This window comes from Budorcas taxicolor, chromosome 11, assembly GCF_023091745.1.
Source record: "Budorcas taxicolor isolate Tak-1 chromosome 11, Takin1.1, whole genome shotgun sequence".
Lineage (NCBI taxonomy): Eukaryota > Metazoa > Chordata > Mammalia > Artiodactyla > Bovidae > Budorcas > Budorcas taxicolor.
The window spans coordinates 98,420,518-98,447,547 of NC_068920.1; the positions used below are offsets into that span (position 1 = coordinate 98,420,518).

General features: G+C 39.8%; 1 protein-coding gene across 2 annotated transcripts in view; it reads left to right on the top strand.

Moving 5' to 3' along the window:
- CCDC85A (coiled-coil domain containing 85A) overlaps positions 1-27,030 on the top strand; it is a 221,381-nt gene that overhangs the window by 150,362 nt on the left and 43,989 nt on the right. For both annotated transcript variants that reach the window (XM_052649086.1, XM_052649087.1), the window contains exon 3: positions 24,850-24,926. In XM_052649086.1, the coding sequence (XP_052505046.1) occupies positions 24,850-24,926 (77 nt within the window). The remainder of the gene's footprint in view (positions 1-24,849; positions 24,927-27,030) is intronic.

A 27,030-nucleotide genomic window follows, 5' to 3' on the forward strand; every position in this document is an offset into this window, starting at 1 on the left:
AGACAGAAAACAAAGACTGTTGAATCCCTATTCCTCCCACAGCTTGAGCCATTTGTCTGTCTCTTGAATTCATACCTTCCAGGAACTCTTGATCCTTGCAATGCTGGCAACTTTTAATTTAGGGAGTGAATGTCAAATATGACCTTTTCTACCCACATTTCCTATAAGTTCAGTGGCAGTGTCCTTAAACATTTCTGTGGATTCTTATTCTGGTGTCATTCTTATATATGTTTTCCTTATATGTTGGTATTTTGATTGAAATACAGAAGGGAGAGAATAATTTTGATTTGTATTTTGTTCCAGTATTTCTTCCGAATTCTTGGTCCTCTCTGGTGATAAGGCTCAGGGGAAGAGACTGAGGAAGAGAATATAAGCTTTAACATCTCATAGCCTTCTTTAACTGTTGCCCATTTTCCTCCTGCTCTCATCACATTGTAGCAGTCACACCATCCCTTAGGTCCCAGTGCCTTTTTCCATTCCACACTTTCCATCAATATTTAAACACAGGGTTTTGGCCATTGCTGGCTTCTAGCAATTCTGATAAGAGTTGTTTACAGATTGCTTCTGGCAGCTTAAGCTAATGTATCTTGATTTGGTTCATTTTGATGACTTTTCAATAAAGTGAAGGTGCTGCTGCTGCTGCTAAGTCGCTTCAGTCGTGTCCAACTCTGTGCGACCCCATAGACGGCAGCCCACCAGGCTCTGCCATCCCTGAGATTCTCCAGGCAAGAACACTGGGGTGGGTTGCCATTTCCTTCTCCAATGCATGAAAGTGAAAAGTGAAAGTGAAGTCACTGAGTCATGTCCAACTCTCAGCGACCCCATGGACTGCAGCCTACCAGGCTCCTCTGTCCATGGGATTTTCCAGGCAAGAGTACTGGAGTGGGGTGCCATTGCCTTCTCCAAAAGTGAAGGTAACTAACACTTAATGAGAATCTAGTTATCTGTCAGGTACCTTACTAAGAGCTTTACAGTAATTCCAAAAATGGAGCAGTGGAAATTCTCTTTTGCAGATGTCAGACCAGTTCTACAGGCTGAATGACTTGCTCGGGGTCTCACATAGTGGAAGGCAGAGCAGGAATTCAAGCATCTGCAGCATTCTAATACCTTGTTTCTCAAGGGTAGTACCAAGACTGGCAACGGGAGTGTCATCTCAGCCCAGAATTGCTGAACCAAAATCTCACACTTTAAGGTAATCCATAAGTGACTTGTATGCACATTAATGGTGGAGAGGCACTGCTATCACAGAAGTCTGATAAACCAGAGACTGTTACAGATTGGGGGCACTTGCTTCCTGGTGGCACTGTTGAGCTGTGACATGGGGCATTTGCTTTTCTAACTGTGACTAAAGCAGGAGGTAGGAGCAAAAGAAGAAGACATGGGCTGTGTTAATGGTGACCGACAGAGTAATTTTTGAGGTGTAGACACACTTGCATCACTATCATGATCACTAGAAAGCATCTATTAAAACCTTTTTCTTTAAATGGCAGCTCTCAGTTGATGGATTGATTTAGAATGCCTCTTATGAGACATTTATTGGGAGACAATTGAAGCCTAAATCAGAATTTCTCGTACTGTGTTTGAGTTCCTGGAGACAGTGCTAAGCCAGCAAGAAAATCATTTTTAATTAAATGTTTATTATAGTTACTACAGTGGTTTGGGTTTGAATTTATAATATAATGGGGTTGTATTTTGATGTAGGTACAATTTATGATGCATTGGGTCCTTTGTGTAATCACTGTGTACCATGCAAGATGCCTCTATTACAGGGTTTGAAGAAGAACTTTAGTACGTTCCATGATTATGAAGATTTATTATTATTCCATCTTTGCTTTTATGACACTGTAGATTATATTTGTGACAGCTGTGATACCTTGGTCAGAAATAAACGTCCAATTACTGTATAGTCTCAGAGGGAAAGCATGATCTGCTTTATGAGAGTCCACTTTATAAAGTGAGTTTAAGGATTTTAACTTGGCAAAAAGGAAATACTATCTGCACAGCATGTCATTTATTTGGTATTTCTTGTCTTCTCTGTGCTAATTACATTCATCTCTAATTATGAAAATCTGACAATATTCACTAGCCCCGAAGCTGATTTGATGTAATGTTTCTGGAGTTTCACATGAAGAGAATTGACTTGGTGGTCTGGTTCTTCATCCTGAAATACAAAAGCATGATAAATGAAGAGTTCTTCATGCTTCCATACTGCTTCATAGATGCCGTCTTGTCTAACCCTCCCATGGGTCAGGGCTTAACATGCTCATTTGATCAAAGGATTAATGAGTCAGATGGTCTCACTGCCTTTTGTGTCCTCAGAGTCTTTTGTTATGAGCAGAGATGAGTAATTGTCATCCTGTCATCTGACCATTCATGGCTATTGTTGTTTGTACCATTCAGTTGACAGCTAGTCATGTTCTTTTTTATGGTAACTTTGCTTTCTGTTTTTATCTTAATAGTCCCTTAAATCATATTTATCTTCTTATGCATTTTAGTTTTACTTTCCTAACTAGTCTGTGCAAATCTCACATGTGTTATACATTTCTTTATATTCCTTATATTACCTGGTACATCACAGGCCCTTGATAAATATTGTTGAATCTGAAGTGGCGATAAGGAGAACTAATATCTTGATTTGCATCCTGCCTGCATTTGTTTCATCTCCTGGGCAGTGTTTTTTCGCTAGGTCTGTTAAGGTTAGGACTGCTGTCTTTTTCCGATTCTCACTTTAAGCCATGTCTTTGCCCAGCAGATCACAATGCAACAAAGAGTATTTGGAGCCCAGTGTACTTGGTTTTGCCAAATGTTCACTGCTCTGATAAATCATCTATCAGCTAAGCTAACTTTGGGGAATTATCTATGGAGTTTAATTCTATTTGCTGGCCCCATCTGGTTACCATGGATACTTGCCCTGGCAGAAGGTTGTCCTCCTGGCCCTGGTACATGATGTTGCCTGTGGCAACAAACAGCTAGCTGGGTGGCAAAGGAACAGGGATGGGATGTGAGTACCAGGTATTCACAGGGAGGGCAGGGACTTTGCTTGGACCCCTGAGGCTATGGGGGACCTTATAGTCAGGGCCGGGCCTGTGGAGGGAGCCAGGGTGTGGGGTCAGAAGATGGGGTTGCTGCAAGCAGTAGTCAGCATTGAAAAGGGCAACAGATTTTGGCTCAGCCACCTTGAGATGAGGATTCTGGTAATCTGTGGAGATCCAGGTGAGCAGGTAGTTGAGACTGGATCTGATATTAGGTAGAGTAGAGTAGTTCAGGAGGCAAGGGTAGTCTTGAATGAGCTTGGGCTCTTAGCTATGGAAGGGAGGGGAAAGGCAGAGCCTTAGGATAGTGAGGAGAGAAGGTTGGGTGAGCCACAGCTTCCTAGCAATGGATTCTGTGGTCAGAGTTGCAGTTACAAACTGGGAGGTGCTATGAAGAAAGAGTACAGCTCTAGAGTAGGACAGTTCTGAGTCTTATTCCTGTTCTTCCATATAGTAATCCTGCTGTCTCCAGAAATTACTTAGTTGTCTCATCCGTAAAATACAGAGGATGGGTTAATATGTGTTTTCTACCCTATGATCTGCACAGTGCTGCCTTCTGGAAAAGCATCCTGTGTTCATATAGTTTGGGAAATGTTGCATGGTTTGTCTTCCCTCAACATTGACAAGATTTACAATATTCATTGTTATCTTCCAGTAGCCGGTAGTGACCTGCAATGATTTTTATTTAGCCCGGTGGTTCCCAGATTGATGGACCATGGCATGTCATCTCCCAAAGAAGCTGTTGACTTGGTGAGGGCGTTTCAAGCTTGAGAAAGACTGTGCTCAGCGATCTCCCAGATGCCTGCTGGTGGAGGGTACCCTAAGTACATCCATCATTCATTTAAGAGGCCATGGATACACAAATGACCCATCCAGTTGAGGAGCCGCAAGTGGTCCTTTCCTTTCTACTTTAACTTGGTGTTCCTTCCCTCTTGAAAGTTATAGTGGAGACTCACTGCTCTTTGGAATTTCCTGACCCCCAGCATGGGAGCATTGGTCCCTGACTCCCAATCAGGATTTAGAGGAAGGGGTGTGGAGGGTGCCTGCTATTGTTCCTCCTTCCTTTCCCAGAGCCTTGATGTTGGGCGTCAAGTCGGCCTCCCTGATGCTGTGTCTCTTCCTCTCAGCCCCTTTGGCTTGATCAGTTACAGGCTGCTGGAAGACGGACAACACCGCCCCCGCCCCTCCAAACCTGGGATATTATGTCAGTCACTTGGAACGTGTTTTCCTTTTTCCCAACAACTGGTTTACAAATAAACTCTTGGAATTCTGCCCACCCACCCCACCTCCCATTGGATTGGCTGAGGTAACTTCTTAACTGCAATCTGTTTAAACGTTTTATAATCAAGAGTGGGAAAAATACTAATTGTTTTATCAGGCTGCATTTTGCATAAATAACTTTTTTACCAGAAGTCTTTTGGGAATGGGGGAAATTTCATTAAAAACTTGGTGGAAGTAAAAGTGACTATTTTTTAAGTGACTGAATCCAGCTATGGAAATGACTTTGAGAATGAAAATAGTTACCACATAGAAAGTATTTATGCAGCTTATACTGTGTGTCTGTCATTGTCCCTGACACCATGGAATATCAACCAAGCTTCTGCCTGCAAGGGACTGAAACAACTGGCGAGGCAGAACCACTGTTCTCATGGATACATGAGCATGGAGTCCAGGGTTATTCTGTGTAGCATTACATTGAGTTAAGGCAAAGTGTGGTATGAATTCAGAGATGGGAGTGACTGTGACAGACCGACTTAGTCCATGGAGTCTCTGCGAGATGGAAGGATTCGAGGGCCAACTACAGAAAGACAGGTGGGAATTGTAGATCTTACAAAGAAAAGGGACAATGTTTAGATGGGCAAAAGCATATGCAAATTACACCTCCTCAAAGGAAGGGCTTCTTAAGCCCTGTTGTGTGCAAGGCAATGTTTTGTATCAGCGGGTGATCTTGGGAACTTCCCCTTTGCGGTGGCACGTGGATGTGCAGGACCTGAGAGAATGAATGTGTCCACCTCAAACAGGAAGAATCCCACCCCAGCTGCCCTGCTTAATTGTAAGTTGCAACTTTCTCAGCTTGGTGGCTACGCATAGAACACCCATTTATGATAGAAGGAGTCGGTTCAGTGGTGGACTTGGTGTTGGCAGACCTGGGACCAGATAGAGTGGTGATAGGGGAGCACAATGTTAATAATAAATAGTAACAATATTCCTGAGACATATTTGTTGAAATAATTAGATATTTGGATTAGTTGACAGCAAAGGAGATTATAGATTTCAAATAAAATGTTGCCTGTTTCCTTCTGGAATCATTCCAAGAACTGCCCCAGTGCCACATTTGGTTTGGATGGCATTTAACTATTAATCTTTGCCAGGATGCTTATATGATCATTCAGACACTTATATGGTTCTCTTAAAACATGTTCTTTGTTATTAGGGACAAAAGCAGTCTGATCCCATTTGGATTTTTTCCTGGGCATAGATATATCACTCCAGTGATTTGCCTGAGTTTTATTTTTGGTATTATTGACAGAAATTGACAGGCTGTTGATGAAATTAACTGACTAGTTCTGTTGAAGCTTTGACTGGCTTGCAGTTATAGACACAGTCTTAGTACTTAGAAAAAGTCACTAATCTTCACTAGATCACTGTCACCCTGCCTGTCAAATAGTTATGATATTATTGTGAAAATAAAGCATAGTGTCCAGAATGTGCATAGTATGGGAATGTTCTGTTAAATGTATTTTATTAGGATATTTGTTTTCCATACAGACATATGGTTGACTGCCCATAAAATGTTTGTTGAATAAGTATGTGGTTAAGCATTTCCACTTCTGTTTCAGGCAATTATTCACAAAGTAGCAAAATGTCACTTTTCTATGAGAAACAGGCATCACTGACATTCAATAAATTGAGAGTACTAATGGTAGTTGTCAAAAGGTTTTTAAAATGTCTTTTGTGTTCATCTTACCTGTGGCTGGAAAAACATTCCTAAGCCAGAGTTATAATTTTTCTTCTATTTTGTGTTCAAGTGGACTTTCTATTCAGAGGGTAAATTTTAGCTTCACATATTGGAGAATTAACTCAGGCTATCTCACATTCTAAGAGATGCGTGTAGTAAATGGAAGATGGTAAAGTTGAAGATTTTTCTTTTGCTTCTAAAAGCCTGTATTTCCCATAGCTAAGCTAATTCAGCAAAGACTTGGAGGTACCAGTTATTTAAGACTTTCCTTTTGAGCAGCAAACTTTAATTAAAATATATAGTTTCTGTGGTTTCCGAGGCCTCTCTTTGATCTATTTATCTGTGAAGATATTTTTACAACAGAAATTCCGCATTAATTGGAAGTTTGCTGCTGCTGCCAAGTCGCTTCTGTCATGTCCGACTCTGTGTGACCCCATAGATGGCAGCCCACCAGGCTCCCCCGTCCCTGGGATTCTCCAAGCAAGAAGACTGGAGTGGGTTGCCATTTCCTTCTCCAATGCATGAAAGTGAAAAGTGAAAGTGAAGTTGCTCAGTCATGTCTGACTCTTAGCAACCCCATGGACTGCAGCCCACCAGGCTCCTCCGTCCATGGGATTTTCCAGGCGAGAGTCCTGGAGTGGGGTGCCATTGCCTTCTCCAAATTGGAAGTTTACCTTCCCTAATAAGGGGCATACCTGCACCAGCAGGTTGTAGTCCAGAGAGTCTGAGGTGGCTTTGCTGGATGTAGCATTTCCCCCAAATCTTTTTTCCAAAAGGAACATTATGCCATTTTTCATTGATATTAATGTATGAACTAAAGCTTTCTGTCTTGACTTGCCAGACTGAGTGGGAAATTAAATACTTAGCCAGGCAACTCGGTTTATCCATCCTCAGACTCTCTCTTCCCTCATTAAGAGGAAATTTTACCTAAAATATTGGAGTTGTCTTCATAATGGGAAAAGAATTTTTCAGAAGGGACTTGAAGAGGGTGTTTGTTTCCGAGGTCCTGCAGAGCAGTGTGACTGATGTCCATGAACAGCCTTTGAAACTTAAAATTTTTTTAATGATTTTTTAAACTCCAGGTCGTTCATGTATCTGCTTGGCTGTTGTCTCATCTCCAAGTCCCACCTTCTCTCTCCGCATCTCCTTCATCCTCAAGTCCCATGGTCTTTAAATTGTGAAGATGGGGGATTGTCTTTGACCACTTTACTCTTTCTTTGACCCACCAGATGGTAACAAAACTTATAAAAGCCAATCCATCTTCTGTATTCTTGTGATGACTGCTTATGCACATCATCCACTGAAATGCTTTCCTCTGGCGTTTTTGTATAGTCAGTCCAGAGTGTGAGAGCCAGCTTAATCTGCCTTATCTGTGCCTACCAATACATCACCTTCTAGAGAGATGTATGGAGTTTTAGACCTGAAGGGATCACATGAACCTAACCACCAGATATATACCTGGTGCCTAATACTCTTCTTTTTAATTGTGCTCAACTATTTATTTGTTTAATATTTATTTATTTTATTTGGTAGTATCAGGTTTTAGTTGCAGCACATGGGGGTCTTTGTTGCATCATGTGGGATCTTTCGTTGTGGTGAACAAACTCTCGTTCTGCACCCAGGATTCAGTAGTTGTGGCCTTAGTTGCTGCACAGCATGTGGGATCTTAGTTCCCTGACCAGGGATCGAACCCATGTCTCCTGCATCGCAAGGCAGATTCTTAACCATTTAATCAGGGAAGTCCCTATATTTTCTAACTAAAAGAAATAAGTACTTTGCTCATCTCTACCACAGGGCCTCTGCATGCACTGCCCCTTTTGTCTAGACTGCTCATCTTCTAAACCATGGCTCTCAGTCATTATTTCTTCACTTAAATGCCCATTCTTTAGAGGGTCCTTCTCTAACTCTCCAGCCACTCCTTCATCACCCTTAGCACATTTGAAATTATTTTATTTTCATGCTTATCTGTTGTTTGTTCTCCATTATAGCTCCATGTTCGAAACATTCAACTATTTGCTGTATAAAAAAATTATGCTTTTTTGGCCTAAATTCAGTGTTCATTAGCAGCCAGAGGGTCACTAGTCACTTTATAAAGACTAATGAAATGAGATGTGTGCACATTTAGTTAGTGCTGCTCCCAAACATAGGCATTCCCTTTCCTTTGAATCTTCTTACCCATTTGTATTCAGCTGGTTTTCACTCCCATCTCACAGATTCTCTTTGCTGATGTTCAGTGTTAGATGCAGTGGTCAGGCTGTGCTCAGTGAAAGGTGTGACTTCCCAGGGTTCACGTGTATGGCTGAGACAAAGTAGCCAGAGAGCAAGGCTGAAGAGCCTGTGAAATGCATGTGCATAGGAGACCGCACACGTGTGGAGCACAGTCCTGTCTGCCATAGAGTATCTGGAAGGAGGAGGGCCAAGCAAGCAGCCTGCTCCACGGCACAGGGCCGGTGGTGCTGGTGGTGGCCTCAGAACCACACTGAGCACTAGAAGGGAGGCAAGAGTTAAGAATAGCTGGGGCTTACCCTAGGCGCCAGGCACTGTCCTAGGTGCTTCTACCTGGCAACTCACTCAGTACCTACGTCATGAGTGGTACTCATGATGATTGTTACTGATCCATCTGCAAATGAGGAAACTGAGTTTAATAACTCACACAAGGCTACAGAGGAGGTGGTTGAGTGAGAATGTAAACTCAGGCAGTCTGGCTCCATGCTCTTCACCTCTAGTCTATACCAGATCCCAGATGAATGTCTTTGGGGGCTGCACAGAGAGCAATAGGAAAATAAATTTCAAGTGAGTTGCTATTTAGACTAAGACAATTTATCTCTTTATAAATCAGTTCATTAAAATGGACATTATGGAAAGATATATACATTTGTAAATTTAAGAGGCATTCTTCATTTTCCATGGATTTGAATTTACATGGGCCATGGACCTACTGTTTTATTCTATCTTAATATTCCTGAGTACTTATGGACAGACAGCAAATTAAAAATACTTTATCTTGTCCCACTCCTGGGTCAAATGTGATGATTTAAGAAGCCTTTTCTTGATAAATCTGCTAAGCCAATAGCCATAAACAGGAGCCCCAGTTAGTTTGTTGGTGCTAATGGCAGAAAGCTGAGCTGTCCATAGAGGGGAGAAGGATATATTTATAAACAGTTCCATTGGTGGATCCCGCCCCTCTTCTTGCATTGTTGTAAATTCCTGCATAGCTTTATTCTCAAGGAGAAATATTAGACTCATAATTCTCTCTTCACAATGATGATACCCACCCCCAGAGCAGTGTACTCCCAGAGGAGTAGGAATAGAATAATGTTTAAAATAATAATTATTAATTGAAGGAATACACAGGCAAGGGGTACCTCTTTAACCAGTCTCCTACCACCTAGCATGCCCTAAGATATCTCTTTAGAATGGAATTTTCCCAAGGGTATAAAAACATCATTTAATTATTGTTTTAATTAGAATCCTTTACTCAGCCCATCTGAGACCAGGTAGACCTTTTTTCTTAATGTGTTTTAAAGGGAAATGTTTTTATTGTGATCTGATTTGCGCATCTGCTGCTTTTATTCACTGTTACACTTCTTCCTTAAAGTCACCTGCTTGGACTGTCTTTCAGCTCACATACACTTGAACTTTATAGAGACATTTTTAATTCTTAAAATACTCAAAGGTCATTTTCATGTTGAAGAGGCATGCACCTTAGTTTAACATCTATTTGAAGTTAAATATTGGTGCCAGACTTGGGTTATAAAGAAAAAAAAAAAAAAAAAAGCACAGTCCCTTCCCTAAGGAATGTGGACTTCATAGTTTATTTTAGGATTTCACACTCTATATTATTTCTTCTTTTACTTTTTGACTTATGCATTTCTTTTATTGATAACTTAAGGTTTTCCCTAAATAGAGACTACACTGAGAAGAGTTAACACAAGTGAAAACGTAAAGATTTTCAATTCCATCTGCTTTGAAAGTCAAAGAAGCTCTCATATTTTGTGAGGGTGAATAAAAGTCATTGATTCAATGATGTCATTTTATAATACAACACATAACATTTCTAGGATAATACATTATCAATCTGGAAATTAGTATAAACAGAATTTAGTAAATTCATTGCAGGGCCAAAATGAAGTTAAAATATGCTTTCCATTGTTGTGTGTATAATTTCAGACTGTACGGAGCTTGCGACGTCATTGTTTGGTGATTACAGTTACTTTAGGTGTACAAGTTCATTGTACCTGCTCTTGTTTCTCATGACTCATTAAGTATTGATACATACTTTGAGTGTCTATAGGATTTTGTGGCCAAGGATGATTACTTTAGAAATACTGTGTTGAGATATTTGCCTTGGGGGAATAACCAACTTCTGTCCAGCTTCCTACGAGGTGATGTATATCAGATTTCATTTTGCTATCACCAGGAAGCATGGTAAACAGCATTAAATTAAGCAGAGTGGGTAACATTTCACTGGGTTCCCCATCAGTTCAGAAGCGAATCCAGGAAAGCAGCTGCTGTGGAAACAACTCAGATTAGACATCAGCAAGCCAGAAGAAACTGCTTTTTGCCTTTGTGCAGAATTTTCTTCATGCTTGTTCAGTTGCTCAGTCATGTCCAACTCTTTCGAACCCCATGGAATGCAGCATGCCAGGCTTCCTTGTCCTTCACAATCTCCTGGAGCTTGCTCAAACTCATGTCCATTGGGTCAGTGATGCCATCCAACCATCTCGTCCTTTGTTGTCCCCTTCTCCTTCTGCCTTCAGTCTTTCCCAGTATCAGGGTCTTTCCAGACCCTTTTCAGACCCAGAGTCAGTTCTTCACGTCAGGTGGTCAAAGTATTGGAGCTTCAGCTTCAACATCAGTCCTTCCAACAAATATTTTGGGCTGATTTCCTTTAGGATTGATTAGTTTGTAGGTTTCTGAATTGTAAGAAGTTTGTAAAATTGTTCAAAGAGCATGTTGTAAAAAGTATCTGTGTTCATTAAGCCCACTAATGATTTGGCAGTCTTCTCTGGTGGCTCCGACGGTAAAGAATCTGGCTGCAATGCTGGAGACCCAGGTTTGATCCCTGGGTTGGGAAGATCCCCTGGAGGAGGAAATGGCAACCCACTTCAGTATTTTTGTCTGGGAAATCCCATGGACAGAGGAGAAGAGCCTGGCAGGCTATAGTCCATTGGGTCGTAGAGTTGCACATGACTGAGCAACTTACACCTCAGTAGCACCTAATGACTTGGCAAATCCAAGCACTTAGCCAGGGGTGATTTGGTGGTTTTTGAACTAGAAACTTGCTGGCTTTACTTTGGCTGACTCTGGCTTACTTGAAGGTCAGTTCAGTTCAGTCGCTCAGTTGTGTCTGACTCTTTGCGACCCCATGGACTGCAGCCTGCCAGGCTTCCCTGCCCATCACCAACTCCTGGAGCTTGCTCAAACTCATGTCTGTCGAGTCAGTTCTTCACATCAGGTGGCCAAAGGACTGGAGTTTCAGCTTCAACATCAGTCCTTCCAGTGAATATTCAGGACTGACTTACTTTAGGATTGACTGATTTGATCTCCTTACAGTCCAAGGAACTCTCAAGAGTCTTTTCCAACACTACAGTTCAAAAACATCAATTCTTTGGTGCTCAACTTTTTTTATGTTCCAACTCTCACATCCATACATAACTAATGGAAAAACCATAGCTTTGACTAGATGGACCTTTGTTGGCAAAGTAATGTCTCTGCTTTTTAATGTGCTTTCTAGATTGGTCATAGCTTTTCTTCCAGGGAGCAAGTGTGTTTTAATTTCATGGCTGCAATCACCATCTGCAGTGATTTTGGAGCCCCCCAAAATAAAGTCTGCCACTGCCATCTATTTGCCATGAAATGATGGGACTGGATGCCATGATCTTAGTTTTCTGAATGTTGAGTTTTAAGCCAACTTTTTCACTCTTCTCTTTCAATTTCATCAAGAGGCTCTTTAGTTCTTCTTCACTTTCTGCCGTAAGTGTGGTGTCATTTGTGTGTCTGAGGTTACTGATATTTCTCCCGGCAATCTTGATTCCAGCTTGTGCTTCTTCCAGTCCAGTGTTTCTCATGATCTTGCAGTCAGGATTAAATGCAGTATTGCATGTGAAAAATGCCTTTGCCCCTTTAGTAAATTGCTTGATAAATGATAATCAAATTAAAATTATTAGCTATTAAGGGTATTATCCGATACACTTGCTTAACCAAACTGATTAGTCTGTTGTTTGTTGCCTAGTAACTGTTTAGTGAGACAAGATGATTGAATCTTTGGGAATGGAGAAAGATGCAAAGTTTTCTTAGAACTTGCCCTCCCTCCTGCACTATGATCAGGTGTCTCTGAAATCAAAGGGCATGAAAACCATCATGAACATATCCAGGGTGCCCTGTGTTGGGTGTATTTAATAGGACTTACGAGATTTGTTGTTGTTTAGTCACTCAGTTGTGTCTGACTTTTTGCAACCCCATGGACTGCAACACACCAAGCTTCCCTTTCTTTCACCATCTCCTGGAGGTTGCTCAAACTTATGTCCATTGAATCGCTGATGCCATACGACCATCTCATCCTCCGTCATTCCCTTCGATAGCTTACAGTGAACAATGTCAGATTCATGATCTCTGAAGAAGAAGATCTGGCTTTGGGACCAGGGACCAGGCTTGATCACTCAAGAGCTTTTGTGTAGCAGAGTTTTATTACAGTGAAAAGGGACAAAGAAAGCTCCTGATATTGACATCAGAAGGGGGAAGGAGAGTGTCCCCCTCACTAGTCTTAGAAAAAGGAGTTATATACTTTTTCAATTGGTTATTACAATAAATCAAAAGAATATCTCAAGGTTGTAAATATCTTACTAGACCCATTCCCACAATTTACATTTTAAGATAACAGGATTAGAATTTAACAATAGAAAGAACAGGATTAGTCAGAAGGTTTTCAGGAAGAAGAAATTTCCCTCAAGCAGGATGTAGTTTTGTTATAAAATCCTTACTAAGATTTCTGGGAGAAATATCAATAACCTCAGATATGCAGATGACACCACCCTTATGGCAGAAAGTGAAGAGGAACTAAAAAGCCTCTTGATGAAAGTGAAAGTGGAGAGTGAAAAAGTTAGCTTAAAGCTCAACATTCAGAAACTGAAGATCATGGCATCTGGTCCCATCACTTCATGGGAAATAGATGGAGAAACAGTAGAAACAGTGTCAGACTTTATTGTTTTGGGCTCCAAAATCACTGCAGATGGTGAGTGCAGCCATGAAATTAAAAGACACTTACTCCTTGGAAGAAAAGTTAACACCAACCTAGATAGCATATTCAAAAGCAGAGACATTACTTTGCCGACTAAGGTCCGTCTAGTCAAGGCTACGGTTTTTCCTGTGGTTATGTATGGATGTGAGAGTTGGACTGTGAAGAAGGCTGAGAGCCAAAGAATTGATGCTTTTGAACTGTGGTGTTGGAGAAGACTCTTGAGAGTCCCTTGGACTGCAAGGAGATCCAACCAGTCCATTCTGAAGGAGATCAGCCCTGGGATTTCTTTGGAAGGAATGATGCTGAAGCTGAAACTCCAGTACTTTGGCCACCTCATGCGAAGTGTTGACTCATTGGAAAAGACTCTGATGCTGGGAGGGATTGGGGGCAGGAGGAGAAGGGGACGACAGAGGATAAGATCGCTGGATGGCATCACTGACTTGATGGACATGAGTCTGAGTGAACTCCGGGAGTTGGTGATGGACAGGGAGGCCTGGCGTGCTGTGATTCATGAAATCACAAAGAGTCAGACATGACTGAGCGACTGAACTAAAGAAATGTAGGAAAAAAAAAGTTTGTCCTTTCCTCCTCCTTGAGCATGCCAGACTCCCGTCTCCTTCTTGAGAGCCTCAGACACCTTTCTCCTTCTCAGAGACTCTGAACTTCTTATCAACCTGCCTAGGAATTTACACTCACATTCTCCTCCTGTCTTCAATCTTTCCCAGCAAAAGGGTCTTTTCTAATGAGTCGGCTCTTCACACCAGGTGACCAACATGTTGAACTGATGCCACTGTAACGTACCAGCCTCCCTTCCCTAATGATCCCTGCTCCAAATAGTATAAAATCGCATCTCCTTTTGTTGATTCACTGACACCATGGGTCTTGTCTCTACTCCTCCAACTTCATCTCCCCTCACTTCTCTTGGACCACTACAGTCTTTTGTTGTTGTTGAGAGCCTCTGGCTCATCCCCTTCTTGGGGACTTTACAGATTTTATTCTTGCTGTTTGGAAAGTTTGTTCCCAGAATCTTTACATTCAATCTTCAGTTTGGATGCCTTGGGTCTTCTCTGATGATCTAGATCTCAGCTAAAGTTGTGGCGAGTATATGGGGGAGCAGTGTGCTTACTTCTATGTTGGTGTTTGCATGTCCGTCTGTCTTCCGTACTTGAGTGCTCCTTGAGCAGAGGAGCTCTTTTTGTTTGTTTTCAGTAGAGTGAGTATAGCCCATGAGAGTGTAGCACATAGTAATTACTTAATAAATATATGTTAACTGAGTCCAAAGTGCTTGTTAATACAACTAAAATAGCTCACCAAAAAAAAAAAAAAGTTCCACAGTATGTGGTCTTTCAAATATTATCTAAACTATTTAGCCATTATCTAATAGACTCATCCATTATCTATCTATATCACTTTGTGTGTGGATAGATAATGCTAAAACATTGTGAAAACTTTTCTTATGTAAGGCAATTATTCCTTAATTGTCATACTCTGAGTTTGTTTTGCCCACTACTTTTCATAGCCAATGCAGAGATTATATATAAGCTGAAATAAACAAAATTTTTATGAATTCCCAATTGATGAAATTCAAACTAATGATGCTTTGCTGTACAATGCCATAAAAATATTTTATTTTGCAGAAAAGTATGACAATGAAAAGCTATTGTATGTAGGCTTTTAAAAACACCTAAATATACATAAAAATCAAAATAATTATCCTAAAAAAATTTTATAGGCTTATTGTCTTTTGAAAATCTGTTTTCTTATAGATTTGCTTCCTTGTTCATTCATTGACAGTGATGACAAGATGCACTTACAAGGGGGCCACATACATTGAAGGAAATTGTTACATTTCTTAAAATGACATGAATTTTTATCCTCCAGCATTGGGAAAAGGCAGTCATTTTTCCCTGGGAAATAACAACAGCAGCAGCAGCAGCAGCATAACAGTGGAAAGTGAGGCACATTTTAACCCAGAGTAACTGTTAAAATGATACACTAAACAGCTATTTAGAGTTTGAAATATTTTCCATAGAGTCACCAGTCCTTTAGGCCAGTTCAGTGTTACTTATCTACTTTCTCCTTCATAGGGTTGATGCTTTCAAAGAGCAAAGTCAAAGGGAAAGCAATTTGAAGGCGCACAAGCTTCCTCTAAGCCAAACATCAGTTTAGATTGCTTGTTATTGGTGATCTTCTGGTGGAAATTCGACTGGATTTCGAGTTAAATTTGTTTTAAACTGTTCTGGGAACACCAAACTTAGAGAGCAACCAGAGCAGCTGGGAACCGAATGATGAGGACATTCATTCATTTCTTCAACCAAAAGTTATGGGACACCTTCACACATAGCACTGTGTGAGTCATAGGACAGCTCGGAGTGTAACTATAAGGCCAAGGACTTGCCATATGGAGCCTCTAGTTTCTGAAGAGAAATGGAAGCTGAAACAACCAGGCACTAATTCCCAAGGAATAGGTACAGGTGGATGTTGGCAAATAGGCAACAAAATGCCATTCTCTCTCAGTCTAAAAACACTCATTTGGAAAGAAGAGAAACTTGAAAAATGTTCGGTGATTATTTTCTGGAAAGCTAAGACATAGGCCTTGAATTTCTTTTCTGTTTTCTAAATTGGTTTATGTGCACATCACTGGATTTCCATACTCATTTAACTGTTTACTCTTTTATAGAAAATAATTAGTGAAATAAACTCTGAATTGTTTCCAAAAACATATCCCTTGCATGGCACTCTCAGGAGATAGCACTTGCGATTTTTCCTGTCAAAGCATTCTCGGGAAAGGCCTTCATTTCCAGCCTTCATTCTGATTAAAATAAACAGGACAGCACATTGCTCTGTTCTCTTTTCCCTTGAAATGACAGGTTTTTCTCTTCATGAAGAAACATAACCTGTTTTGACACTGACCACTGCTCTCCGGCCTCCTCAGGCTGCTCTCTGCCAGCTCAGAGCCCCTCGCTCAGGGCCCGCTCAGCTGGCCCCTGCCCCAAGCCCCTCGCCCCTCAGCTGTGAATGCTCCCCTGCCTTCCCCCTCACACATCCCTCCATCACAGGGATGGGCTGGGAGGAGACTGTCCAGGTGAAGTTTAAATTCCTTTCAGTGGCATTTCTAACCAAAATGGGGAAACTTATCAATTTAAGCAGATTTCCAGCTGGAAATACTGTGTTACAAGATCCTAGTGGCAGAAATGCTTCATATTGACGCATTTCCCATGACTCTTTTTATATTTGTCTCTCTGTCTATTCCTCCTACTCTCCCTCACCTTGACTTTCCTTCTTGCCCTTTTTCACTCTCCATGCACCACCCTCCCCAATACAGAAAAAAAATTTTTGAGCCTGATGAAAACACATTTTAGATTTTCTTACCAAAATGGCCCACTAGTGATTAGATCTGACATAATCTGAGAACCTCTCCAGTGTTTCCATCCAAAGTTTAATGTTCTGTAGAATGTTCTTCATGTTCAGTGGCACAACCGAATTGATATTGGCTCCATTCAAATACAAACTGTCTTACCTGGTGTGATTGAAATATGCAGACTTGTCCTATGAAATAGTGTCCTTTCAGGGCACTGTCTGTGTAATTGGTTTATTGACTTGTTCAGTAAATTTTTATGGTGCAAGACACCATTCTAGGCACATGGAGTGCATCACCCAACACAGCAAAGATCCCTGCCTCCTGGAACTGACATTCTGAGGAGGAGAGATGGGGCTTATACAGTAAACGTAGCATGTGAATAAGACAGTTTGTACGACAGAAGGTGATAACGTATTTTGAAGAAAAATAAGGAAATAGAACAAGCTACCAGAGATGAGGAAGATGTGGGTGGAGGTGGGGGCAGTTTGCAGATTAAATGAGGTAGGCTTGGTGAGTGTCATTGAGAGGGAGGGATCTGCACAGAGACTTGTAGGAGTGAGGAAATTAGCCAAGCATCTCCCTGGGATGAGCAGCCCAGAAGCTGGACAACAAAAGCAAGTGTGTCCCTGGGATGTTCGGGAATAGAAAGGAAGCCTGGGGGCTGGAGCTGAGGTGCGAGGTCGTGAAGTCAGAGACTTGCCGGGTGTCCAGATCATATGGGGCCCTGCTGGGCTTTTTAAGGACTTTGACTTTAAGAGTATATATTTATTTATTTTGGGCTGCACCGAGTCTTGGTTGCTTGCACAGTTATGGAGAGCAGGGGTGCTACTCTCTAGTTGTGGCGTGTGGGCTTCTCATTTTGAAGGAGGGGCTGTGGGGCAAGTGGGCTCAGTAGTTGTGGCTACTGGGCTACAGAGTACAGGCTTAGTTAGTTGTGGTGCACGGGCTTAGTTGCCCCCTGGCATGTCCGGGATCTTTATGGACCAGGGATTGAAATCGTGTCCCCTGCTCTGGCAGGCGGATTCTCAGCCACCGGACCACCAAAGGAGCTCCAGGACTTTGACTTTTATGTGGAGCAAAATGGTGAGCTCCTGGGGTGTTTTAAAGAATTGACGTGATCAGACATCATTTTAGGAAGTAAACCCTGGCTGCTGTGGGTTTGAAATAGATCTTGCCTGATAATAGATCCAGAAAAGGAGGTAGGGATAGAAGAGAGGACACCTGTTAGGAGACTAGTAGGAGGTTGGATTTTCAGTATATTTTGGCAGCAGGGTCGACAGAATTTCCTGATGAGGGGAAGCAGGGTATGTGAGAGGGTGCAGCCAAGTAGAATGCTAAGGCTTTTGTCACAAAGAAAACCTAACAGTCAAAGGATTAAAGTCTAGGTCTAAGTGTAAATAGCCAAAGAGAACACAAAGTTTTTTAAAAATGTAAGTAGTGGAGAAAGGTGATGAGATATACAGGTCCCAGTTTCAAGCTGCTGTCCCTTTCCCCTTCACAGCTAGACCCCAGAAGGGACTCTCTGCAGCAGAGCCTGTGCACACCTTCCCTGATTTGGAGAATTCTCTTCCCCAAGTCATTTGCAGAGTTGACTTATTTGCAGCTTGTCTTCCCCAGAGAATTCCCAGGCCAGGCTCCCTAATGCAGCCCTACTTGTGCTCATCTCTCTTCCCAAGATCTCTGTTTTGCTGCCTTTATTTCTCATATTGCCTTCACAAAAGAGTGTATCTGCTTTCCATTGTCTGTCTTCCCCTCTGGAATGTGCTATCATGAACTCACCTCCTTATCGCTCTTGCTATTGCTTGCTGCTTTATCTGCAGTATCTAGAACAGTGTTTGGTACACAGCAGATATTCACTATTGGTGAACACCAAGAAGTGATATTACAGGAAATCAACAAGTGTGTATTAAATCCCTGCAGGGAACACCAGCAGTTACTGTGTAGGGTTTAAGGGAATGTTTTAATGTAGCATATTTGGGCAAGAAATGAAAATGTGCAAATAAATAACATATAAATCACTGCAAATGGTGACAGCAGCCATGAAATTAAAAGACACTTGCTGCTTGGAAGAAAAGCTATGACAAACATAGTGTATTAGAAAGCAGAGATAGCACTTTGCTGACCATGGTCTGTATAGTCAAAGCTATAGTTTTTTCCAGTAGTCATGTATAGATGTGAAAGTTGGACCATAAAGAAAGCTGAGTGCCAAAGAATTGATGCTCTCTTTTGAACTGTGGTGCTGGAGAAGACTCTTGAGAGTCCCTTGAACAGCAAGGAGATCAAACCAGTCAATCCTAAAAGAAATCAACCCTGACTATTCATTGGAAGGACTGAGCTGAAGCTCCAATACTTTGGTCATCTGATGCAAAAAGCCAACTCATTGGAAAAGACCCTGATGCTGGGAAAAATTGAGGGCAGGAGGTGATTGGGGCAACAGAGGATGAGATGGTTAGGTAGCATCACTGAATCAATGGACATGAATTTGAGCAAATTCTGGGAGATAGTGAAGGACAGAGGAGCCTGGCATGCTGTGGTCTATGGGATCTCAAAGAGTCGGACACAACTTAGTGACTGAACGACAGCAACAACATAAACAACTATGTAAAGAAAAATCCCAGGACACTCAATATATGATTTCTTGGCAAATGATAAGGGAAATTGAAAGGCACTTATGGAGGGAGAAGAATTTAAAATTGTTCATTTATTGATTATCAGAGGTAGAGACTAGCCCAGCAGCATATGCAGGTGGAAATCATTGCTGAATCTCATTATAAAGCTGTTTTTCATAACATGCATAGAGGAATAAGGAGTATGGACTAGGCAGAGAAAGATTATTTGGCAGGGAAGGTGTGGGCCGAGACCCAGAGCTAAGAGAAGTTGGGGCCAGTGAAAAACAGTGAACAGGTTTCCACATGGGAGGACTGGAACAGAAAATAACCATCTCATATTTCTTTCAGATTGCCATCTGGAGAAGGGCCTGACAGGAGTAGAATTAGCTTCATAGATGATGAACCGGAGCAAGACCTGACATCATTTTTTTAACCTACTGAGGACAATTAAAGATCCCATTAAAAATAAAAAATTCTATCTCTGCCAATAAAACAGTTTGAGTTAAATATCCAGGCAAATCCTAAAATGCTGATGCCAACAAGATTTTTTTTAATAAGAAAAGCATCAAATTATAGTGAGAAATGGTAATCACTTGTACTTCTCGAGCTAATATTAATTCTTAAGTAGGAGGCTGAACTTTGCTTGCCTGAGGAAGAAAGAGTAACACTTTTAAATCATAATAATTTTTAAAATATATAGTTCTGAAGACTTTCCCTGAGGAATATGTAAAGTCCTGTGGATGGTGGGATTAATTTGGAACTAATTCAAGGAGTGTCTTTAGAGTTTGGGGTTTATTAAAGAGATTGCCTACAGATTTGAAATCATCTGGCTGTTGGACTTCTCTGACTGAGGGAGACTAACTTAGCCTCAGAAAAGCTGACACCTGTAAACCCACAGTGGCAAAAGTCTTCCAGATGACTTTCCTCCTGCACATCCTTCCAAATGCTGTAATGTGTTTTAGAATGGACCATTACCAAATTTTATTTTGTGCCCTGAAATCTTAAAGACCAGATGGCACTTTGTCAAATCAAAACCACTTAGAAGTTTGACAAACCTTAGACAGTTGCAAATATCAACAGTAAACCTTTTGGGTACGATGATCAGGGTAACTCATGGCTGATTTCATGGATGGGAGTCCTCCAGGGAGAGAAACACCACTTTAGAAACCAAGGGGGAAATTAGAGGGTTTAGTATGTCGACCAGGGTATTTTCAAACTAGCAGAGAAAAAAAAAAAGTCAACCTACTTTATATGACTGAACGCATTTCAGGTAAATTGAAGTGAAATCAAGTCCAAGATGTTGTCCAAGGAGAATATCAAGTTATTTTAAAGGTAAAAGTCCATCCAGAATATCTAAAATCAGGAAAAAATAAAAGACGTTAGAATTTAATGATCTGTGTGAGAAGCTTGACATCTCAGTGATTAGAAGATCTGCAGTGGGAATCCCTGTGATTCCCCAGGAATGAAACAAAATCTTTTGAATGTAAGTAGCTAATCCCCAGTGTTGGAGGCCAAATTCACTAGCTTCTGGACTTTATTCTCTCATCTGCCAAATGAGTCGGGATTAGGGATAGGTTAGATTAGGGAATCATTTAGGTATATTTCAGTTCTAAAAGTGGAATCAATTAGAAGATGTATATTAGTGGAATTCTTATGACTGTTTCTTTGACTTGTTTTATTGCAAGAGATACTGTGAACTCATGTTCCGTATAGGTTAAAAAAAATGAGATACATGGAGAGAATGGTTTCTGCCTTGAAAATGTGATCAAGATTTACCCAGAAAATCTCGAGAATGTCATTGGATTTTCACAGTGGTATTGTTTGCTTCACCTAGCTTTTCTAATGTGTAGATGTTTGTAGATTCCCAAGGGTGGAAATAGAAAATGCCCTTGGCAGAAGTAAAAAGCAAATCTCACCATCTGCATATCTGTGATTTGACATTGGTTCTTCAGATCCATGAGGCTGAAACGTACCTGGCTTCTCCTCTGTCTGCTCCCAGTATATACCCTTCTCTTTCATGTAAATTCCTTCTCTCTTCCTTGTTTATAGCAGGATCATTCTTGTCCATCCTGTTACTTCACTGGCTTCTGTCTGATCTCTGAAGCTCTTGTTGATCCATTAGTGAGGTTTCTTCAGAAGAACTACAGACAGTATTGATCTTGGTGTACTCCTGTTTCACATGATTCAGCTCTGAATATCATGTTATTGCTTTATTTTTTTCCCTCCTTATCTCCCCTCAACTCTTTATACACTCCTTGAAGATAGCATCCTTCTTTAATATGTTGGACATAGCCTCATATTTGGCTATTTTCTGCAGGGAATCTTGCTGCTCCTTTGGAACCTCATCCTCACAGTTCTGAAAGCCAAAAATGACATCCTGAAATCTGTTTTAACAGCTGTCAGCCATTGATATAAATGTAGCCATCAGTTCAAATGATAGCATGTTCTAATGCAGTTGTGTGTGTGTATGTGGGCATGCATGTATGTATCATTTTGTAATAAAAACACTTCTTTCTGTCATGTACTTTTCTTGGGAGCACAGCTGCACTCCATGCTCCGTGAGTGTAATGAAAGACCAGCTTATCTTAGAGTTGGAAGGTCCTTGAGAAAGGAAGGGAAAGGACGCAGCAGCCTGGAGAAGGGACTGTCACAGACAAGGTCAAATACATTCCAGCACACAAAGGGCTCTTCTTTCTTACAAGATTTTAGCTTTCCTTTCTGATGATCAGCTAGGACTAGGATGTGGATTGTGGTGTATTTTTTGAAGTGAAATTTCTTACATTTTATCCTATTATGTTTTATTAAAATGTTTACATGTTTTCTGTACCATGATTGGTTATGTACTAGTAGTCAGGCTTGCCCAGCCTATGGTGCAGTAACAAATCTTGAAGTCATAAGGGTTTAACAAAAGAAATATTTGTTTTTCTGTCATGTCACAATTGAGAGATTGAATAGTTCCTCAATAGCTCTTCATATAGGGACTCGGATTCAGTGATGATCTTCTAGTATATTCTAGAAAAAAAGTGTGCATGCTCTACTCCCATGTAAAACCAGTATATAATCAGTTTCTTGATGAACTGAACAGTGAACAGTGTGAATTCTTGTATTTATTTATGCAGATCAGCTATTCTTCCTGTCCCCTCTCCCTCCGTACACACACACACACACACACACACGTACACACACATACACACGTACACACACACATACACACGTACACACACATACATGAGGAGTCTTTCCATTCATTGTATCTGTTCATTGTTAAGTAATAATGGCAACAGAAACTGAACCTGGAAGAACAGGACCTTCTGGAACACAGCACATGGGCATGTAATCTTAAAATGGAGTCTGCGTTTTGAGAAACTTAAAGACTTCCAGTAACTGGCCTTCTCTTCATCCCAACCCCAGTAGTGCCCTGACAGACATCAGTGACACAATAAATACTTGTGTGGAACAAATGAACTCAAAGCTTTCCTTACCTCTCCCTTTACTGTAGAGCTAACTTTTCTCCTAATGTTGCCTGTCTGAAAATATTCCCTATCATTTCCTGTCCCCACCCATATTTGCAGTGAATGCTTTGAAACAAATATTTGAACTTCATCTGTTGTAACTTGACAGTAAAAACTGCAGTTAAGGAATGTTTTCCAAATTTAAGAATTTCCCATTTTTTGGAATTGACATGATATGACTTTTGTAATATAAGTAGAAACTTCATGAAGTCATCAAATATGTAAACTGCAAAGATTTAAAGAAGAGAAATAGATTAAAGTGACTGAAGATAGTTATTGAGTTAAAATTCTTTCAGTAGCATTTTTCAGCTGTCACCTAAATCACTCTGTATAGTGTCGTTTCAGCTCCTTTCAGTATCCTAGCCTTAAGGATAGTGCAGTAAGTTCAATAAAGATAGGGCGTAAATTGTGAACAAAGTATAAAAGGATTTCAGCTGTTCATGGTTTACATAGACTGTTTCTGAGCACCTTTTCACTTCAATGATATTTATCAATTTTTTTTTTTTAAGAGAGGGGAGCTTGTAGAACTGTGTAAATCAGGGAATCTGTTATACATTCACATTTGGATGATCAGCAAATCACTTATTCATTTGCTAGACTAGAACAGATTCATGAAATCAGTAAGTTTGTTATTCATTTATGCCAGACACTTTTTCCCCTCTTGAAGTCCGTAAGGCAAACACATAACATTTCATTGAGCTAAAAAAGAATGAGAACATATTTTTAGCAAATGTCACCAGTTTCCTTTACCTTGTGTTTCTTCTGTCTTGTTGAGAAATGCTCAAGGCAAGTCATCACCATTGGCATGAGATCAGTGGATGATTCTATTAATGTTAGTGATGGGGACTTCTGCAAACATTTATGAAAACAGGCAGGCTATAAACCAGTTAGGGGTGAGTTTAATTTTTATATTGTGAATTACTGAAGTTTCTTAGGTGTTTTAAGAAAATAAAATGTTATTTTGTTGCCTTGGAGGTCACAAAATGGAACTGGGTTCATATAACCAATTTTCATATATTTTTTATAGAGTTTCCATGACGAATTTCAGGTCAAGATACTCATTTGCACACATAGTCATCCTAAGCGCAGACTATCAGGAGCTTCAAATGCTGTCCTCTTAAATCCACTAGCAAGTTGGCCTTGCCTCTTACTCTTGTATTTTTGAGGCCGAAGAACATGCACTGAGGATCTGTTGCTTTAATATTAACTGTGGAAGTGTGCTCTGAAGGGATTCTTTGGTCATGTACATTTCACTATACCTGAAGTATGTTTGCTGTTGGCTAAGGAATGAATTTCAGCTGTGTTGCAGTATGATGCTGTGCTCTGGATTATTTTGGTTTAATGAAGAAGCATTGCTGTGAAATGGTTGCTCAGAATGAAACTCCACCTTTTCCACATGTGGACCACATTTTCATAATGTAAAGCTATAAAATCTAGTGTTTCGTTATGGAACAGATACTAGCATGATGCTGATTCTGAGCTGTCAGCATACACCTGAGCATGTTGAAGAAATGAAAACAACAAATTTCAAGTCTGCCCTGATTTACCTAAATAGGGAAAAACTTGAGCCAAAATCAAGTCAAAATTCAGACTAGCTTTATTATTTAGCCCTTTTGTAGCTGCTTTCTAAATACAGTCACAGGTATCTATAGATTTGTGAGAAGAACAAACCATTCGTCTTAAGATTTGAAAAGTTTATTGAGAAAATGAAGGGAGCTCGGTATTCAAAATATTTTATTTTCAATTTTTTAAAAGACCTTGTAATTTAGCTTGGTTATAATGAGTATTATAAGAAGGCTTATGTGTGGGAAAGCTCAAAATGCACAAAGTAAGTAGAAAAGGGGGAATAACTATCTTCAAAATGTCTAATGTTCTGAAGGCTGCATGGTGTGCAGACGCCTACAATCTTACCACCTATATGTTTCTCTGATTCTCCTTAACATTGTGCAATTGTTCAAACTGCTTAGAGTTTTAATGGCTTCTGTTATAGTTTTTCTGGGGTGAGATCTTTTTTTTTTTCTAAATATCAGACTAAGTAGTCACTACCTGATTTAAATAAATGGAGCCAGAAGTAGCCTGACAGTGTACCAAACAAGACCTGTGTGTATAATGTGAGTTCTTTCTTTTCAATTTTAGAATCAACCTTGTCCTATGTTAGGCAGCTGGAGGCAAGAGTAAGACAGCTGGAGGAAGAAAATCGCATGCTGCCCCAGGTGGGTGACTTCTAGAAGCTCACAGCTAGTCAGTGTCATTTGAGTTATAGTATTTTATTTGGAATTTAAAGTCTCAATTACATTTTCTCCTTTAAATGATAGACATCATTTTGTCAATAGTCATTCATCAATGTACAGCATGATTGCTTTTCATAATGAATCATCATATTGTCCAGATTCTTAAGCGTGATACTAAAGGGTACATATGTCTAAAATAAGAATGTTGTTACCATTTTGTAAGAAGAAGAAAGAGAAAACAAGAGTAGAAAGTGCTTTGATGGTACTGCTCACATCTGTCATGCATGTTGTTGGTGAAAATAGGGAAGGGACTTTATTTCAGGGGAAATGTGCTAATTTACAAGCTAGGGAGAGCTACAGGTAGTTTGAAGATTTCATGTTTTAATTAAATGAGTACTTTCTAAAATTTTTTCTGATATAATTGAACACTTAGAGTGCAACAAAAAAATGACAGTAATGGACAGTTTTTACCTTGGGGCTTGATTTCTTTTCCTGGGTGAATATAAAATGGTAATTTTTATGGGATTTAAGTCCTTGCCATATATTTTACTTAAAAATGTATTTTACTTTTTTCCACGGGCTGTTTATCTTGAAATGACGTTGGTTGAGGTCATGGTTCTTGGGAAATGTTTTGTTGAAGAGTTTAACAAATCTACTGATTCGGCTTGGTTTCCTTGCCAGACAGGTAAACAGTATTTTAATATTTCAGAGAAAATAATTTTCTCAACATTTAGTCACTAGTGTTCTTTCTACATTCTGGTGACTTTTTCTTTTCATTAGTGACTAAGAGAAAATTAAACCTCTAATAGTAAACAATTTAAATGTCAAGACAAAGAGTGTTTATAGTTCAGGAGAAATATAAACATTAATACAAAGAATTAATCAAAGACTTTAGAAAGCTGTTTTAGGTCTTTTAAATCTTGTTTTTAAACTAGTTTTGCTCTCTGATGATGGTTTAGGCTGTCAGGTACTGCATGTAGAAATATCTCTTCCTTTTATTGGTCAGTCATTGGAGATTAAATGAAATGAGGCTATTTCTTACCCTTCACAAACTGTACATATGTCAATGCTCATGATGACAGAAAGGTTTATTTGCATTATGAAACAAAATACTACTGGTAGGGTTTTTTCTTGTGTTCTTTTATACTTTTTATTTAAAAATTTTTTTTTGCCATTTTCCCTTTTATATTGGATTCAGGGTATGACTGTGCTAATATCCTTAACTGACCACATCTAACTTCTCTGCTCCAAGAAACATAAGAAATATGATTAGTTTATTTACACATGTTATACCATCTCTGAGGCAACTGGGATTGTAAGCAACAAAAAAAGAGGGAAAAAAGAGATATGTTACTTGCTTTTCCTCTGAGTGGGAATTGAAATTTACACCAAGTATTGAGTATATGCATGTGTGCTGTCTTATTGAAAAAGAGGTACAACACATGGGAAAATAATTATATAATTGATTTTTAAAAATCTATGAAAGTGAGTTTTAGAGGTCTTGAAGGGAGATCAGAAGAGTCCTCAACTATACCTGATATGTACATGTATATTTAAATATTTGCATAGTTAAGAATAGATGATATTACTTAATTTTTTTTTACAAATTCATATGATTTTAAGTGCATTGCTGTTTTTCATCAAAAAGATTGCTATTGTTTTTGGTTTTGGTTTTCTCTACAAGAAAGGGCTAAGAAAACCATATTTTATTGAACCTAGGATGTTATTAATGTGGGAGGCACCATTAGCATATGTACTTTTCAGAAAGAAAAAAGATGTTGTCAATTATTGTCAGATTCTTGCTGATTTCAATGATGGACGTTAAGAAGGAAAAACAATTTTTTTAGAATTCAGCTTTTTATGTGTCTAAAGTACTTTAATGCAGAGAAGATCTATTGTTTGCAATACTCCCTTGGACTTATGCAATGAATATAATCTGACACAATTCAAAAATATTATTCATTTTAAATTTCTGTACTTGAGAGTGTTGCCTTCATTTATAGCTAAGTTAGATATGATAGAATCACCATTTGCGACTACTTGTATAAATACTGAAATGAAGTTAAATTGGTGAACAAAAACTGAA